Source organism: Sturnira hondurensis, unplaced genomic scaffold, assembly GCF_014824575.4.
Source record: "Sturnira hondurensis isolate 20B ecotype Veracruz unplaced genomic scaffold, ASM1482457v3 Scaffold0025400, whole genome shotgun sequence".
Taxonomy (NCBI): domain Eukaryota; kingdom Metazoa; phylum Chordata; class Mammalia; order Chiroptera; family Phyllostomidae; genus Sturnira; species Sturnira hondurensis.
In genome coordinates, this window is record NW_028098031.1 from 12,660 (window position 1) to 31,639 (window position 18,980).

Sequence of the window (18,980 nt, forward strand, 5' to 3'; positions counted from 1 at the left end):
TAGTGAATGTTACATTCTAAGTTCACAAGTAATGCCCCTGCTTAGATTGCTACTTACAAAAACATCACAATCTTGAAGAATTCAGAAAAACAAGTTCCATTCATCTAAGAGCTATCAGTTTCTTAATTTTATGTGTGTATTTGGACTTTAAAATTTTCTTTTTTAGACCCTGTAAACTAGATGGGATCTCACTTCTTTATTACCTTGAGACACATTTTTATATAAATCTAAGGTCAATAAGATTCATCAAGATAGAACCAAAAGAAATCCAAGCAGAATAGAAACAGTTGAACACTAACTTTATATTTTAAATATTAAAAACAGAGATTGTCTATTGGTATGCCCCAAAGTGTGCCAGACAACTTGAAAAAAATGACGCTTCTATTTGCTTCAACAGAGACTCTGTATACTGATGGAACATTGGGCTGAACAATTTCATGATAATTGGTATAGAGTAGGGCTAAACTTGATACTACTACAAATTGAGACAAATAATGCCAAATAACAGTCAAGTGTTATTTGGTATAGCTAGAACATTGTCTTATAAATATATATAAAAACAATGGCAGCACAAACTTTATTCAAACAGCAAAGCAAGCCAACTGGAGCTCAATTGGGAAATGCGGAAAGCAGTGGATGTCATTTAGGTAGTGGGTAGATTCTGGCCTCCTTTGTGGGATTTAGTTCCAATGACAACTTAGTCTTCTGAGCCTTGCAATGCCATTCTGGTCTGCTCTGTTCTTCTGGCTCCATGTAAATCCTCAGTGGACCCCTGCTGAAGCTACCTGTGAGAGTGAAGGTGCTTTGCTGGGCTGCCTGGTGTCACTAGATGAAGAATGGGGGGATGAAGAATGGTTGGGATGGAGAATAAACTCTCTGGTCTGTCCTCTGGCTTCCTGGTGATGGTGAGCTTCCCACTTCACCTGTGTTGGTGCCAACAGGGGAAGGAAGCATCTATCCAGGCTGTCTTTAGCGGCTGGGTGGAGGACCCGGAGACATGGGTCTGGGAGTTTTTCCCCACTGGTTGCAAGATCAAGAGAATTCAAGCTTGGTTCACCTTCTGATCCTAAATTGGTAGCTCACTGCCATGGGTGTAGGGCCAAGATACACTGGCCCTGGGATGTTCTCTGCTTCTGTGAGGAGGACACTAGGCCTTGTGGCATTCTTGCCATAAGAGAGGAGACCATCTTGTTGCTGTCTTGAAGTTTGGGTCTTGTTATCTGGGCTCTGCTAACACTGCTGCTGTCAGCGGAATAGGGCCCACTGCTGCTGACTGGTGTGGGGTATGAGATGTACCAGCCCACCAAGAATCTACTATTGAGAGAGGTGTTGGTGGAGTACGGGTGGAGTGGAGCCTGCTGCTTCTCATGGGTTTGGGACATGGAAGGGATAGCCTTCCTTCATTCTTGATTTCTGCTTATGTTTCTAATGTGTGCACAGTGGAGTACCATTGCCACTAAGAATGGGTATCACCACTATGTCTCTGCTTGACTTCTTTCCTAGTCCAATGACCAGAGAGCAGGTCGTCTCCCCACTCACCTCCCCTTCCAGCCCCTTCCCTTCCTTCCTGCTCTTCCCTTCTTTCTCTGCCTGTTGCAGCTTCCAGCTTCCAGTCCTCCCCAGAACAGCACCCAGTATTGGAGATAAAAGCAGACCCAGGGAACTCACAATGGTGTCAGTTTTTAAGTTCTGTGGACCCCAGGAATTTACCTCTTTCCAAATTTTGTGGTCCTTTTAATAGTTGTATTTGAACTATTTCTAGGGTATTTAGTTATGTGTACAGAGAGAAGCAGAGAAAAGTGAATCTTCTCATCTTTTCCTGAAACTGGAAGTTTTAGTATTAACTCTTTAAAAGCTGATTCAAAAAGTTAATACATATTGATTGTGAAAAAAATGAGAAAGGCACAGAAAATTCCACTAATGGGAAAAAATTTTGCTAAAGCCATATTGTAGAAATTAGCATAGTTAATGGTTTAGAGCGGTGCTATGTAAAAGTTTTAGTTGTATGGAAATCACCTGGGGATAATGTGAAGAAAATTGGTTCTGATTCAGTGGATATGAAGATTCTGCATTTCTAACAAGCTCCCAGAATATGCTAACCTTGCTGGTCTGTGAACCATTTTGGGTGGCAAGGACTTAGAGTAATTTTTTCAGTCTTTTCTACAAAGAGATATACACAAAACATGGATATCAACTGTCACACATGTTTGACTAAAATGATTGGGTCCTATTATTCACAGCTATGTGAGTCCTCCTCTACCTTCATGATTCCCATACATCCCAGGCTTCCTTCCCCACACTTCTCTCTGCTTCCACCTCTGGAATCTGTCCCTGTTGTCTTAGGGTTGTGTACTCCAGTTCACCCAGCAGCAAAGCCCTGTCTTCCTACATGAGTCTCCTCTAAATGCACTTGCTCAGAGCATTGTGTGTGTGTGTAATTTGGAGGCAGTTTTAGGGAGGTGTTACACTGGGGAGTGGTTACCATTGGGCATTTTATTCTCTCTCTTTTACTTGTCTTTCTATTCCTACTGCTCTGCTGTAACAAGCAACTTCTCCTTGCCTTGCACAGAACAGCCCCTTTGGAGATTCAACTTTATAAGATACAATGTCTATCCTAAGAGGAATTCTGGTCTCTAACTTTTTTCTATCTTCTTATGTATGTATGTATGCATCTTAATTATATATATATGACTAATAATGATTTCAGTTGGAAATTTGTTTGAAAATTTTTATCACACTGAGGTTACATCCATTAAAATACATACATTATAAATGTGTGTGTTAGGAAAAAAATGCTTGTATTCCATTCATGATATTTACTCCTTTCGTGCTTTCAGATCAAATAAAAATTCTTAGAGTCCTTCATCTTCCTCTTTTCATTTCAACTCAATATCTGATCCATTCAGAAGTTTTGTCATCTCTACTTCTGTAATCACTTCTCACCTCTCTAACTGCAGTTCAACGTTTCCAACCTATACACTGTTAATATCTTGGGCCATTAATTTTTTGATGTGAGGAGAACATCCTCACATCAAAACATGTGCACTGCAACATGTTTTGCCATGTCCCTGACCTCTACCCACTAGATGCCAGTAGCACCCTCTCAGCTGGGACACCAATAGCATTTGCAGAGATTGCCAAGTTGAAAACCACTGTTCCAGTCCTGCCCAGGAGCATCTTTCACCTGAACAAAAGAATAGCCCTCAACTGACTTCACTGTTTCATTTGCCCTCCAACAAGAGATCCGTCACGTGACAGCTAAAATGAGACTTTAAAATCCCAAATCAGATCATGTCGCTCTTTGGTTAAAATCTTCCAATGACTTCCTGAAAAACTTACACTGAGTACAAAGTCCTTGCTGTGGTCTGCATAACTGTCCTATAGATATAGGATACATAGAATAGCTATATTCTATATATAGCTATATATATATAGCTAGATAGCGCTGGCTATCCTTCAGACCACTTTCCTAACACTGTTTTTTTTTCACTCACCCTGCTATAGTCATACTGGTTTCCTTACTAAACCTTCACAGCTCAAATAATATTTCTCTAACAAAGCTTTGTCATTGTCAGGATGCAACTTCCCCATATAGCTCAGTTTCTCACTCTGTTCAAGTCTCCAAATTTTTACTAACTTGGTGTCACTTCCTCTGACTTCTCTATGTCCCTGTGGCTCTCTATTCCTTCAGCCTATATATTTTCCTTCATAGCAGTTATCACTCTCATATTATAATATTATCTATTTATTTTGTGTCTGTTCCCCCCACTATAATTTAGCTTCATTAAAGATGAACTTTCTTTGGTTAACTGGTATATTCCCAATCCCCACAACAGTTCTGAGCACAGAGTTAAGTACTCAATAAATATTTATTACCCAGATGCATAAATAAATACATACAGTTTCATAGAGTACAGTTTCATGTACTATTGAATATATTTGCAAATTCAAAGTTGCTAAAGTTTTCTTAAATCTATGTATTGATGGTGGGGCATGAGTATATTGTGATAAACTATAGAATTTTAAAGTATGCAAGTGAAGATTTCCAGGATAACTTTTAAATTAATATAAACATAGGCTATAATTTCTAAACTAGTGAAGGAAATAATGGAATAAGAATATGAAACCCAATCAGTACAAAACATGTTCAGGAAGAATGAAAAACATTGAGCAAAAGTAATCTAATATAAAACACAAAATAAGATGGTAGGCATTAATGTTAAGTATTAGTAATTACATTAAAAGTAAATAAGTTCTTTAGTTTTAAGGCAAAAATGATCAGATTGGGTGAAAAAATCTAAATAAGTTGTTTACTATAGACTCACCTGCAACAATGATAAAGCAAGGTAAAAAGTTAAAAAAAAGTATGAAAATAATAAAAGAAAATATTATCATTATATTAAAAGTAGAAATACTTTAAGTCTACACACAAAATTGATACATGCAAAAAGCACTGCTTGAGAGAAATAGAAACCCTATATAATGTCAAACATTTAATACCCTTTGAAGAAAAGCAAGTGTTAAATGTGTATGCACCTAATTACATAGCCTCAAGAATACAGCATAAACAAAAAAAGACAGAAATGCAGGATAGACATTGAAAAAATTATTAAATAAGGACTTCTGTCCAAGATGGGGGCATAGGTAGATACATTGTACCTCCTCACACAACCAAAAGAAGGGTAACAACAAATTTTTTAAAAACCCAACCAAAATTGGCAGAAAATCAAACTGTATGGTAGTCCGACAACAAAGAAGTTAAAGAAGAAACATCCATCTAGACTGGTAGGAGAGGCAGAGATGGGCAGCTGGTGTGAAGAGGACTCACGGCAAGGAGGTGGCTGGAGGACCGGGACAGCTGGCAGCTGGTGGAGTGGGTGGTCCCACATTTGCATGCTGATAAACCAGGAGGAATAATTAGGGAGTAAGAGAGACCATGCAACCCAGGGTTCCAGTGATGAGACATAAAGCCTCAGAACCTCTCACTAAAAAAACCTGTGGGGGAAATTCCCGGCCTCACAGGTGAGTTTATTCGAGAAATGCACAAGGTCCTAGAAGGTACACAAACCCACCCATCCAGGAATCAGCACCAGAATGACCCAATTTACTTGTGGGTAGCAGAAGCAATTACTGAAAGCCGGCCCAGAGCTGAACAAGTGGCATTGTTCCCTCTTGGACCCCCCCGTATATATAGTGCCACAATGCAGTAACATAGGCTACCCTGCCCTGACAATATCTAAGGCTCCACCCATTACTATGTAACAGGCATGCCAAGACAAAAAAAATGGCTCAGATGAAAGAACAGGTAAAAGCTGCAGAAAAAAATACAACTAAGCAATGAACAGATAGCAAACCTATCAACCTACCAGTTGAAAACACTGGTAATCAGGATGCTCACAGAAATGACTGAGTATAGTTGCAAAATAGAGGAAAAAGTGAAGGCTACTAAAAGTGAAACAAAGAAAAATGAACAGGGAACTAATAATAATGGGAAGGAAACCAGGACAAAATCAACGGTTTAGACCAGAACGAAGAAATAAACATTCAACTGGAACAGAATGAAAAAACAAGAATTCAAAAATATGAGGAGAAGCTTAGGAACCTCTGGGACAACTTGGAATGTTCCAACATTCAAATAATAGGGGTGCCAGAAGGAGAAGAGGAAGAGCAAGAATTTGAAAATACAATGAAGGAGAACTTCCCCAATCTGGCAAAGGAAATACAGTTACAGGAAGTCCAGGAAGCTCAGAGAGTCCCAAAGAAGTTGGACCCAAGGAAACACATCAAGGCACATCATAATTACATTACCTAAGATTAAAGAGAAAGAGAAAAATATTAAAAGTAGCAAGAGAAATGGAGACAGTTACCTAAAAAGAGTTCCCATAAGACCATCAGCTGATTTTTCAAAAGAAACCTTACAAGCAAGAAAGGGTTGGAAAGAAGCATTCCAAGTCATGAAATCCAAAGACCTACAACCAAGATTACTCTATCCAGCAAGCTATCATTAAGAATGGAAGGGCAGATAAAGTGCTTCCCAGATAAGGTCAAGTTAAAGGAGTTCATCATCACCAAACCCTTATTACATCAAATGTTAAAGGGACTTATGTAAGAGAAAGAAGATGATCAAAAATATGAACAGTAAACTGACAACTAACTCACAACTATCAACAACTGAACCTAAAAAAAAAACAAAAACAAACTAAGCAAACAACCAGAACAGGAACAGAATCACAGAAATGGAGATCACATGGAGGGTTATCAGCAGGGAGAGGGAGGGAGAAAAACAGGAGAAAAGGTACAGTTAATAAGAAGCATAAATGGTAGCTACAAAATAGACAGGGGAAGGTTAAGAGTAGTATAGGAAATGTAGAAGCCAAAGAACTTATATGTATGACGCATGGACATAAACTAAAGGTGGGGGAATAAAGATGGGAGGGAGCCTGTAGGGCAGAGGGGAATAAAGATGGGACAAATGGGTCAACTGTAATAGCATAATCAATAAAATATATTTAAAAGGGAAAAAATTACTAAATGAGATTTGATAGATCAAGCCTGTTTTAGAAGAAGAACACACTTTGCTGATTGTATAAGGACAAATTTGATGTAAAGCTAGACAAGGACAGTATAAAAAGTGAAAATTATTAGGCCTATCACACTCATAAGCATGAAAGAAAAAGATTTTAAACAAAAATGTTGTAAAACAAATCTAGCAATATAGAGAAAATATTTATTATACTTTCAGACCAAGTTGGTTTCCTCACAGATATAATGTTTAATCTGTTAATGTAATTTATCATAGTAACAGATTGAAGGAGAAAAGTCATATCATCTCTAATGATACAGAAAATATGGTTCGTATAACTCAAAATGCATTCAAAATGAAAATTTTGGCAAATTAAGACCACAATTTTTAAAAAGGATACATAGGAAAATTCTATAGCAAACATTGTATTTAATGTTGAGTCATTGAAAGATTTCTCCTAGGGATTGAGAATGAGACAAACTGCCCACTATCAGCTTTGTGGAGGTCTAAGACAGCACAAGAAGGCAAGACAAAAAAGTAAAAGGAGCAAGAACTGAAAAGAAATAAATAAAATTGTTCTTATTTGAATTTAAGGTTATACCCATAGAAAATCCAAAAAAATCTATAGTTAAAATACCACAATTCAAAAGACAATTTAGTAAGGTTTTTTGCATAGAAAACAATATTTAAAAGTCAGTTAATCAACAAAACAAACAAGCAAGCAAAACACAACCAGAGACATTGAAATAAAGTACAAACTGGCAGTAACCAAAGGGGTGGGGGAGAGGTACAGTGCAGGAATAAAGGGGAAGGACTGTCAAGGAACATGCATAAAGGACACACGGACACAGCCAAAGTGGGGTGAGATAAAGGGTGGGACCAGGGGAAATGGTGGGGGGAAAATTGAGACAACTATACTCGAACAATAATAAATAAATAAATATAAAAATAAAAAAAGATTTTATTTATTTTATTTTTAGAGATAGGGGAAGGGAAGGAGAAAGAGAGGGAGAGACACTTCAATGTGTGGTTGCTTCTCATGCACCCCCTAATGGGGTCCTAGCCCACAACCCAGGCATGAGCCCTGACTGGGAATCAGACTCGCTACCTTTTGTTTTCAAGCACTCACTCAATCCACTGAGCCACATCAGCCAGGGCTATGCAGAACCATTTAAATTTGATGTAGTCCCACTTTTTTTATTTCATTTGCCCTATGAGATATATTGGCAAAAATAATTCCTTCACAGGATGTCTGAAATTTTGCTGCCTGTTTTCCACTAGGTCTTTTTTGATATCATGAGTCATATTTAAGTCTTTTAATCATTTTGAGCTTATTCTGGTGTATGGTGGAAGTTGGTGGTCTAGTTTCATCTTTTTGCATGTACCAGCCCAGTTCTCCCAAAACAACTTATTGAAGAGACTGTTTTTACTCCATTTATGCTCATGCCCATTTTGTCAAATATTAACTGACCATAGAGACACGGATTTCTTTCTGAGCTCTCTATTCTGTTCCATTGTTCTATGTGCCTGTTCTTATGCCAGTCCCAGACTGTCTTGATTACAGTGGCCTTCTAGTATAGTTTAATATGAGGTATTGTGATCCCTGAAACTTTGTTTTTCTTTCTCTGTATTGCTGAGGCTATTCAGTTTTTTTGTGTATTTCTATGTATATTTTTCTAATACTTATTCTTGATCTGTGAAATATGCTATTGGTATTTTAATAAGAATTGCACTGCATCTATAGATTGCTTTGTTAGTTTGAACATTTCAATAATGTTAATTTTTCCAGCCCATGAACATGGTATATACTTCCATTTATTTGTATCTTCCTCAATACCTTTCTTCATGTTCCATCATTTTCCAAGTTCAGGTCTTTTTTTACATCCTTGGTAAAATTTATTCCTAAGTATTTTGTGTTACTTGTTGCTATAGTAAATGTGATTTTTCTTAGTTTTTCTTTCTTTTTTTAATTTAATTCTTGTTCAAGTAGTTTTCTGTCTTATATTCTCATCCCTGTCCCTGCCCCCAGTTTTTCTTTCTGATAATTAGTTGTTGGTGTACAAAAATGCCCTTGATTTCTGAATATTGACTTTGTATCCTGTTACTTTGCTGAATTCACTTATTGGATCAAGTAGTTTTTGGTGGAGACTATAGGGTTCTCTATGAACACTATCATGTCACCTGCAAATAATGAGAGCTTTACTTTCTGCTTTCCAATTTGGATGCCTTTTGTTTCTTTTTCTTGTCTAATGACAGTGGGTAGAACTTTCAATACTATTTTGAGTAATAGTGGTGAAAGCAGGTACCCTTGTCTAGTTCCTGATCTTAAGGAAAGCACTTTTAGTTTCTGCCCATTGAATATGATATTGGCTATAGGTTTTTTATATATGCCTTTTATCATGCTGAGGTATGCTCTCTCTATTCTGACTTCGCTGAGTTTTTTTTATCATTAAATGGGTGGTGGATTTTATCAAATGCTTTTCAGCACCTATTGATATGACCATGTGATTTTTACCTTTAATTTTGTTTATATGACATATTACACTTATTGATTTGTAAATGTCATACCATCCTTGCATGTCTGGGATAAAATCCACTTAATCATGGTGTATGTACTGTTTAATATATTGCTGAATCTGGATTGCCAATATTTTGTTGAGGATTTTAGCATCTGTGTTCATCAGAAATAGTGGCCTATAATTTTCTTTCTTTCTTGTGTCTTTACCTGGGTGTAGGTTTAAAATGACATTAGACTCATAAAAAGAGTCTGGGAGTTTTCCTTCTTGATTTTTTTTGAATAACAAAGCATGCCAATTATTAACAGAGATTATTTTAATTCTTCCTTCTTATCTTGATATCATTTTTTTTCTTTTTCTTCCCCAATTGTCCTGCCTAGCGCCTCTTGTACGATGTACTGTAGAAAAAAATTTCGTAGCTGTGGTTTAAGCTTGAAAACCACTGTTCTCCAGAAACTTTTACATATGTGTGCTAGGAGACACATGTAAGTATGTTTATATCTGGAATGCTTATAATAGCCAAAATAAAACAAAGTCAAAAGAATACAATCTCTAAGAAACAACCAAGAACAAGTAAAGAAGTTGTGGTATACCTATACAAGAGAATTCCATTCAAAGTTAAAATGAATTAGCCACAACACCAGGGGTGAGTGTCAGAAGGAAACTGTTAAATAAAAAAGCAAGTTGCAGAGAAGTACATATAACATCATTTTATTTATATAAAGCTAAAAATACACTGATTATGGAATTATGTCTGAAAGAAAATAAAAAAGAAACACCAGGGGATGGTAAACACAAAATTCAGAATGGTGGTTATTTCTGGAGAGGTGGTAGAGGTGGAGAAATGATAATTGGGAACAGCACACAGATCACAAAGGTGCTAGTAATGTTTCTTAAGGTGAATAGTTTATACATTAAGCTTATTTCATTGTTACTATTTTAATTATTCCCTTATATTATTTTTTATGTATTGTTAGTAAGAAAAAAAACAAAGCAAAAGATAAGATATAAGGTAAAGCAGTCTCCCTACTTCTTTCCTAAATTGGTTGTCTTCCCTAAGGATAAGCCAAGAATATGTCCCCAGTGAATCCTTAAACTGTGAGCGCTTTTGGACAGGTGCTCTAAAATTAGATTTGCCCATCCCCCACATCTACTCCATCATCCTAAACAAATTACTCTTTCCCACTTCCCCCTGAATCCACCATCTCCAGCTCCTGATTGTTGGGAACTGCCCTGCCTGGTTTCAGCAGCTGTAAACCCCCAATGGCTATGGCCGAGTGAGTGGCCTTTGGACCTTAAGCCATTAAGGAGGCAAAGCTTATTTCCCTGGCAGGAGTACCACTTCTGCTCCTTTTCCCATAACTGGCCTCCAATGCTTCATCAGTTAGCCAATGATGGGTAAGATTCCCCAAGGGGGAAACACCTAAGACAGGCATGATCATGTGGAGGGCCCAGGGAAGGACTTGGGGGGCTATGGAGAAAGGGGGTGATGGACCCTCACCCCTTGGCTTTGACGAAGCCTGAGTCCTCAGTTTGTCTTCGAGAAGTCTCCAAGAATTCCTTGGCTATCTGCCTCCTCTGCCAGACTTACGCCTGAAAACAATGACAGAAGGCAGTGCAGCCCTGTTCTGGAAAGGGCAGGCTCCCCTGGTGATAAGGCCTGAGAAAAGATTTGTAATATCCTGTGAAACCTGCTTTGCTAAGAATGCTCTTAGTTAAATGATAAAGGCCTGAGCAGAATATGAGTCTGTTTTCCCTTATAATTAATTTGGCACTTCTCATTGGAGTTGTGCTAATTGGAATCTGTCCTTTTTCAGTCACCTTCTGACTCCTTGCAAGAAGAACCAGAGGAGTACAATCAGAAGTGGAAATCTTAAAAAAAAAAAAAAGTGGAAATCTTGCACTCACAAAATAAAAAAGAGGGAGATGTCGGGAGCTACCAACAGCCATCCCTTGACACAGTTGGGGCGGCTGAGATGCATCTGCACAGCAGAGGCAACTGTGGCTGGATTCCCTGTCTATCTCTCCTTGCAGGTCTGTCTTTGCTATTAATAGGTGGTGGGATTTTTAGACACCTGTATTTCAGGTCCAGTGATCTGCAGAATTCCAATGAAGTTGTACACAAAGATTTCTTGGCCATAGAACAAAAGTCCCCCTGGATGGGGTAGCCCCTGAATGTCTAAAAGTTGATGGAGTAACAGCCCCTCCTCTACCTTGGACAGGAATATATATTAATGGAATTAGATAGGTAAAGAAGCAGGAGAAGCTGGTTAACTATTACAATCCAAGCACAAAGAAACAATTGATAAGGAGTTAGAGTCCAAAGTACATAAAATAAGATACTAGACAAGAAGATAGACACCACAAAGTTAAACATCACAAAGGCCTTGTAATAAATTTCCTATAACCATTGTTTAGTCTAGCATATCCTTTTGACCCCTGAAAAATTCTAAAAACTTTAATAAATATCTATTCATCAATAAGACATTTAAAACTCTGTATATACAGCTATTTCTAATTGTCTGATTGATGGCTCTCCTGGCCAAAATAACCTTTGTTTAACATAACTGAATCTATGGAATTTCCTGTACTTTTCCTAGTTACTTCTGTATTAATTTTTTCTGCTTAACTGATCATGCCATCCATACAGCTATTCCTTTAATGTTATGCAACAATCCCTATAAAAATAAAGCTTAAATAAAACTGTGAGTTTGGTCAGACTCTCAGAAGCTGGCTGTTCTCCAGCATCCAATCTGACTCTTCATTCATTGCCATTCATCCTTCGGGGACCCTGAGACCTGCCGAGGCTGGACCCCGGAACCTGATGCTTTGAGGTAAGAATATATTTGTGGGTCACCTACTGTTTGCTTTATTTACTTCTTTGGAGAGCTGGTCCTCCCCATATAATGAATGCTTCATTCGGTTTTAGGTACATTCATTTGATGTACAACATGCACTACCCCTAATTTTCTAGCATGGATACAGATTTTTCTTATTTTGAAAGATTTGTTTAATCATTTTAAGTGCAGTTAAATGCTTAGATTGAAGCCAGCACCTCCATTCACAAATCTTACTGGTATGTTTTTAACAGCCAAGTCATTTAACTCTCCTATCTAATATTATTCTTTAGAGATTGGTTTTATAATTTTTAAACTATCACTCCCCCAAAATACTACTGCCAACTCACCCTTCATTACAAGAGTAATTAATAACTGATCCAAACTGGGTGCCTCCAGTTACTTCCATTTTGCCATTTATGGGTTCTTGAGGAGATCCACATGATTTACCTGCAGGAAAGAAGAATAATTTGGGGACTGGGTGTAGAAGACTCTGAACTTCTCTTTGTACATAAAGACCCAATCTGGCTGTAGCTTACTGAAGAACATTTGTAGTTCTAGAGAATTTACCACATTGGGGAATTTCACAAGACGGCCACTTTCAAAAAGCACCTCCTTCCAGTTCTGTCTCTTCCCCACCAGTGCCTCCCAGAAAAATGTAAACTTTATTTGTTTAGTCTGTGACTCAACCAGGGTAAAGGTCTCAGCATCAGGGCTTTTGTCCCTGTCTGCACTTTTCTTACCTTCCCATTAATTTCAGTTGTGGAATGACAAATCCTATTAAATAGAGATTTTTCCTCAATTGTGCCTTATAATCATAGCTTCTCAAGCAATGAACTTGTAATGAAGGTACTAGGCACTCAAACAGTAGGAAGCTATGACCTACAGGAGTAATGCTCACATCTGCTACTACTAAGAGAATTAATCAAGTCATAGGTGCCTTTGTTCCAAAAGTTGAACAACTGCATAGATCTTATGGATGTTTAACTGATACAGAGGAGTTCTCAGTCCAGAGTTACTTACGTGGACAGTTTTGATGAGGTTCTGACCAGGCCGAGTTTTCTAGGCAGGTGATAAAGAATCTTCTCTTCTGGAAACCAGGGCGGCATTCATACTGCAAAGATGTTCCAATGGGAAACTCATCTGCATTAATTGGCCTTGTAGGTTTGGCTGTTTCAAAATAAGCTGGGGGTTTGCACTGACCTGAAGATCAAGATCACAGTGACATCAAAGTCAATGGAGGAACTTCTAATCCACCTCACCTTTTCTCCAATATGCTTCAAAGCATATGATCAAAGAAGAAAATGAACACTCTAATAATGGTGAAAGGATTGCTTCCCTTAGCAGTAACTTTAGAAATGAGCTTTTAAAATCAATTTCTACTCATTTAAAAAGTCCATGCCGGCCCTGTGTGGCTCAGTTGGTTGGAGTGTCTTCCCATATATGAAAAGTTTGCAGGTTCCATCCCCAGACAGGGCACGTACCTATGTTGTGGGTTAGATCCCTGGTCAAGGCACATATGGGAGGTAACCCATCAATTTTCTCTCTCACATTGATGCCTCTCTCTCTCTGTCTCTCTCGCATCAATAAACATATCCTTGGGTGAGGATTTTTTAAAAAGTCCATTCTATTTTGAAGGCAGTTAAGATATATATATTTCTATATCCATATCCCGATCTATTTATAATCTATTTCATCTGTGTCTATATATCTAATCTACCTATTCTTTCATTGAAGAGGAAATTACTTTATAGCTTCACATTTTAGTCAGTCAGGAAGTCCCAGGCTCTGGCTTAATCTATTCCAGCCTCCTGTGTAACAAGAAAAACTCATGCTTTTCACCATCCATCTTCACTCTCAGTAGATCGCCCAGAGCTGATTGGACTGTAAGCCTCTTCTCTGGCCTTCAATAGCAGTCATGACTGTTAAGTGATGTTATTGAGCCAATTACTTCAGCAAGGGGAAATTCTTGAATTAAATATTAGACTAAATTATTTCCCCTTAAGACCTAAAAGGTTTACGTTAAAATAATAAAACACCACTTACAGTTAAACAACATGTAATCAGGAAGAAATATTTGTTGGAAAAGTATCATTTTATCTTAGAAATCTGTTCTCTTCTGTTTGGATTAATCTTCTGTTTCTCCCTACACATTCTATTAATGAATTCAGATAAAGGAGAGTAGATTCATTTAATTTTATTAGAATTTAAATAATCAACTTTTCATTTTATCAATTGCTCGTATCTTTATTTCATCTTTACTGATGAAAAAAAGATACGAGCAATTTCTTGAGTTTATTTCCTGAGCTTTATAAAAAAATTAATTTCTTAAGATGGTAACTTAGATATCTTTTATTTTCAGCTTTTCCTGATTTCTAGAATAAGTGTTCAGATTATTATTTTATTCCAAGAATAGGGTTCCAGTGTACAACTGCACATTTTCAGTTTTATCAGTCCAAGATATTTGGAAATGGCCACTGTCAGTTCTTATTTACTCATGGCTTATTTAGCAATGTTTTGCATAATTTAGAAACATTTGAGGACATTTTCAAGATTTTGTTTATTTATTTATTTATTTATTTATTTATTTGTAGAGAGAATGGAAGGGATGGAGAAAGAAAAGGAGGAAAACACTGACGTGAAAAAGAAACATCAATTGGTTGCCCTCACATGTGCCCCAACCAAGGACTGGGTCTGTAACCCAAGCATGTGCCCTGACTGGGAATCAGACTGGTAACCCTTTGCTTTGAGGGACACATGTTCAAACAACTGAGCCATGCCAGTCAAGGCTAAGGCAATTTTTAGCTGTAGATTTATTATAGAGCTTTGAAATTGATTGACGCTTGTATGTCTCACCATCTGGTCAACTGATGCAACGTATCATATGTGTTTGTAAAAAAGGTGTTTTTATGGTAGTGGGTATAGTGTTTTGGGTATGTTGGTGAGGACAGATCAGAGTTAATCTTACGTGCCCAAATCTTCTGGATACTTACTGATTTGGGGTGGGGCTGGTATGCTTATTGTTGCAAATGCTAAAGTAGTTGTGTCAAAATATTCCATCTTATTATATATTTGTCTTATTTCTTTTTCTAATTTTGTCTATTTTTTATTTTATATTTATTATATTTTATGGCAGACTATGTGTAGTAATGAATTTTGCCTCCAATTCTACTTTGTCTACTTTATTTGTAAGACAATTAGAAAAGAAATGATATTTTAGATTTAATCCTCAATATATCAATAATGTTTTAAATATAAACACATATGATAATTTAAAGACAAAGACTGTCATAATTCCTCATTTGTCATAACAGCTTTCTTTGAGTGACAGGAATGGGTGGGATTGGGTGGAGTTGGGGAAAGGAAGAAAGCATGGGAACGATAAAAAACATTTTTAAAAAATCAGCTTTCTTTGGTTTGTTTTTGAAGAGTATGTTTTCCATCCTTATATATTCATCCATTCTGTCTCTGAATATGTATACTGTTTCTTTTGTCTGTACCATATAGTTCTAATTTTTACTCATTATGATAGAGGTTCCCAAATTCACTCAGTTCATGGCACTCTTAGGGTCTCAGTAGTTTTTTCATGTCATTTCTAGCCAAAAAAATAAACACTTAACAGTTCCCTTTGTTAGATAATTAGGTCCAAACAACTTAATAAGTCTTGTTCCCACAACAATTTTATAATGGCATGTTGTATACTGCTCAAATTCACAAACCTTGGCATCAGATTGTAAACTGCCAGTTTACTTCCCTTTCCAAATAATCTTCCATGGTACTTCTACTTTTTCGCAACCACTGCTGAAAATACAGCTTTGCAAAGATCTGATGTCATCAAGAAGAACCTACTGCAACCTAATGTATCCCAGAAGAACATCGAGCTGGTAGTTTACACAGTATCTGAGAGATACTGAGTATTGCTGTGGTTCCATTGAATACTTAAAATATCCCATAGGTCCTCTGTGAGTTCATGGAAGCTCCCAGGGTACCTCAGTTTGGGAGATGCAGAGGTATGACAATCTATGTGTTTAAAGTGAAGTAATCTGTTTATATTTGATATAATTAGTGATACACTTGGGATCAGAGCTGCCATCTTACTATTTGCTTTTTATCAGTCCTACATTTTTATTCTTTTCTATTTTGCCTTCTTTGTGACTATCAATTAGAGTTATTATTATATTGTTATTTTTATCATGTTATTAGTTACACATTCTTTTTATTGTTCCTATAAAGAGAACATAAATTCTTACCATATTAACATGTAATTAACCATTATTTCCTCAATAATGCAAGACCATTGAAAATGCTAACTGGTTACTTCCTTTTTGTCATTTGTTCTATCATTATCATATATTGAAATACTACACCTATTTTAACCCTCTCTAGTCATATTCAATGTACACACTGCAGATTGTTGGGCTATAACCATTTGCTACCAAGCTGTACCCTAATGGTAATGGATTCCCTCAGCAAGCTCAACTAAGACTTTGAAAATCTATGTAGAAATGTGTGGAAGGCTAAATAATGAGCTTCCAAAGACATGCACACCCTCATCTCTGGAGCAAATAAATGTTACATAACATTGCAATAGGGGTTTGCAAAGGTGATTAAGAATCTTGAGGTAGGAAGATCATCCTGGATTGTCTGTGTGAGCCTTAAATATAATCCCAAAGGTGTTTATCAGAGGGATGCAAAGGGTCAAAGGAGATGAAAGAAAGAGATTTGAGGATGCTGCGTTGTTAGTTGTGAAGGGAGAGAAAGGGACCACAAGCCCAAAGGCTATAGGCAGACTCTGGAAGATAGGAGAAGCAAACAAACTTACTCTGTCCTGGAGATTCCAGAAGGAACACAGTCCTATGGACTCATTTTAGATTTGACACCCTAAACTGTAAGAGAATATGTTTCTGCTGCTTTAAGCCAGCGATTTTCAACCTTTTTCATCTCATGGCACCCATAAACTAATTACTAAAATTCTGTGGCACACCCAAAACATTTTGGCCAATCTGACAAAAAATGGGTATAATTTTGATTTATTCACACAACACTTCTACTGTTGTGTTGGCTGTTGTCTTTTTTTTGAAATTCAACAATTTAAGAAAAAAAAAGGTCAATGCCCCTGACTGAATAGTCAGATGCTGAATGTTTTAAAAATTCTTGTGGCACACCAGTGTGCCTCTTGTGGCACCCTGGCTGAAAATTGCAGCTTTAAGGCATTAAGTCCGTGGTTATTTGTTATAGTAGCGATAAGAAATTAAAACAAAAGATGATGGCATATGGTGTTAAAAACTTTGAATTCCTAGAGACCTAGCCTTGAACTTACTAGCACTGAAATCTTGACCAGCTACTTAATCTCATTGAGCTCAGTTTCATCTTCAGAAAGCTGATGATAATATTTACCTAGTACGTTTGCTGGTAGAGTCAAGATGCAAAGCATTTAGTAGTACCTTGCACACAGAAGGCACTTGAAAAATAGTAGTATAGTTATTATTCATAGAAAAAGAATATGTAAACAGATAGATCTGAATATTCTGAAAAGGTAGGCTCGCTTTGCTTTCAAGAGTTTATTTAATGTACATGTGCAGAACTAGCTTGTAATAAGCCAGTTTTGCTGGGAAAGCACTGGAGGATCTGTGACCAGTATGATCTCAGAATCTTTCCTGAATATGTATATAAGTAAATACCTACAAGTAAAAGGCTTTAGTCATATGATAATGTGTTTTTGATATCTTCAGGAATGGCCAAACTGTTTTCCAAATTGGTTATATCTTTTTACCAGTGAGCAGAATGTGACAATCCAATTACTTCACCTTATTTCAGACACTCGGTATGGTTGGTTTTAATAGCTTTAGCCATTCTAGCAGGCATATATTGTCATTGTAGTTTTTTTTTTTTTGTCTTGGATGACACAGTCCACTCTCAAATTCTTCTGATTCAAGCCTTCCATTCACAGAAGGTTGATTTACTATTGTTACAAGCTCAACTTATTCAGGATTACTTCCACATCTGTTCACACATGAGCTGCCTACCTACAGTACACTCTGCTCCCCAGTCTACATATTGTCCTCTTTATTGAAGGGACCTGAAAGTGTTCTGGTTAAGCAACCCTATCAGTTCAAGGGAAAAAACCATACACTGTTAAACCTTTATATACTTCATGCTTCAGTATAAGTGTATATCATACAAAAGAAACATATTGTATATTACATTTGGTCTATTACAAATATATGTAATATGTATATTTATAACATTAATTTACAATATATAATGTGGCATATGGTATATATTATATATTAAATAGATTAATATGGTACAGTATAACATACAGTATTACATGTTATACATATAAACAATATATACAAACTATAAATCATAGTATATACTATAATATATATTATGTAGCTTAATAAAGCTATTATATAATGACCTAGTTATAATGTAATTATATATGTTACATACATTGTAGATTATAAATATAACATAATTCATGTATATAAACATGTCATACAACAGAAAGATAGTTTTATGTTATATCATGCATATTAGTTAATAATATAATTAAATATTTATATTTGATATTATATATTTATAAAGTATATGTGTATACTAATATTATATATTATATATAAATTGAGATAGAAAGAAACAGGATATAAATGAAATAAACATTATAGATGCTTTGCTGATAATAATTTAGTATGATCATTCACTAACATCTAAAGGGACAAAATATAATTACAGTGGATTTCTCTGTTAAAAATAATAAAGCTATATTTAAGTAACTCCTTGATATTGTCTACTTTACTGTTTTTGTCAAGTTTTGCTTAAATTGTGATGAGACCGAGAGTATTATTTCCTCATAATGCCTCTGACAAAGAGCTTGTATGTGTGTCTGTGTGTGTTTGTGTTCTGTGTGCGTAGGAGTGGTTGTCAGGTTTGCCATTTTCTTGTTTGCTTGAGTATTAGAATTATTTCACTCAGTGATTGTATGAAAGAAAGTTAGGAAGTTACTTGTTCAATCGTGCAGGTTAACAGTAAATACAGCCAGGGAACAGAAGGCAAGAAACTTTTCATCTGAGCGTAGGTAAACTGAAATACTTCTGAAAG

The 18,980-nt window shown here is 36.4% G+C and overlaps 1 protein-coding gene across 1 annotated transcript in view; it reads right to left on the minus strand.

The window, feature by feature from the left end:
* Window positions 1-18,980, minus strand: part of LOC118982574 (complement receptor type 1-like) — a 32,668-nt gene that overhangs the window by 11,223 nt on the left and 2,465 nt on the right. Inside the window, exons 2-3 of the mRNA XM_037039710.1 lie at window positions 12,900-13,079; window positions 12,227-12,326 (exon numbers count right to left, since the gene is read on the minus strand). Of these exons, the coding sequence (XP_036895605.1) occupies window positions 12,227-12,326; window positions 12,900-13,079 (280 nt within the window). The remainder of the gene's footprint in view (window positions 1-12,226; window positions 12,327-12,899; window positions 13,080-18,980) is intronic.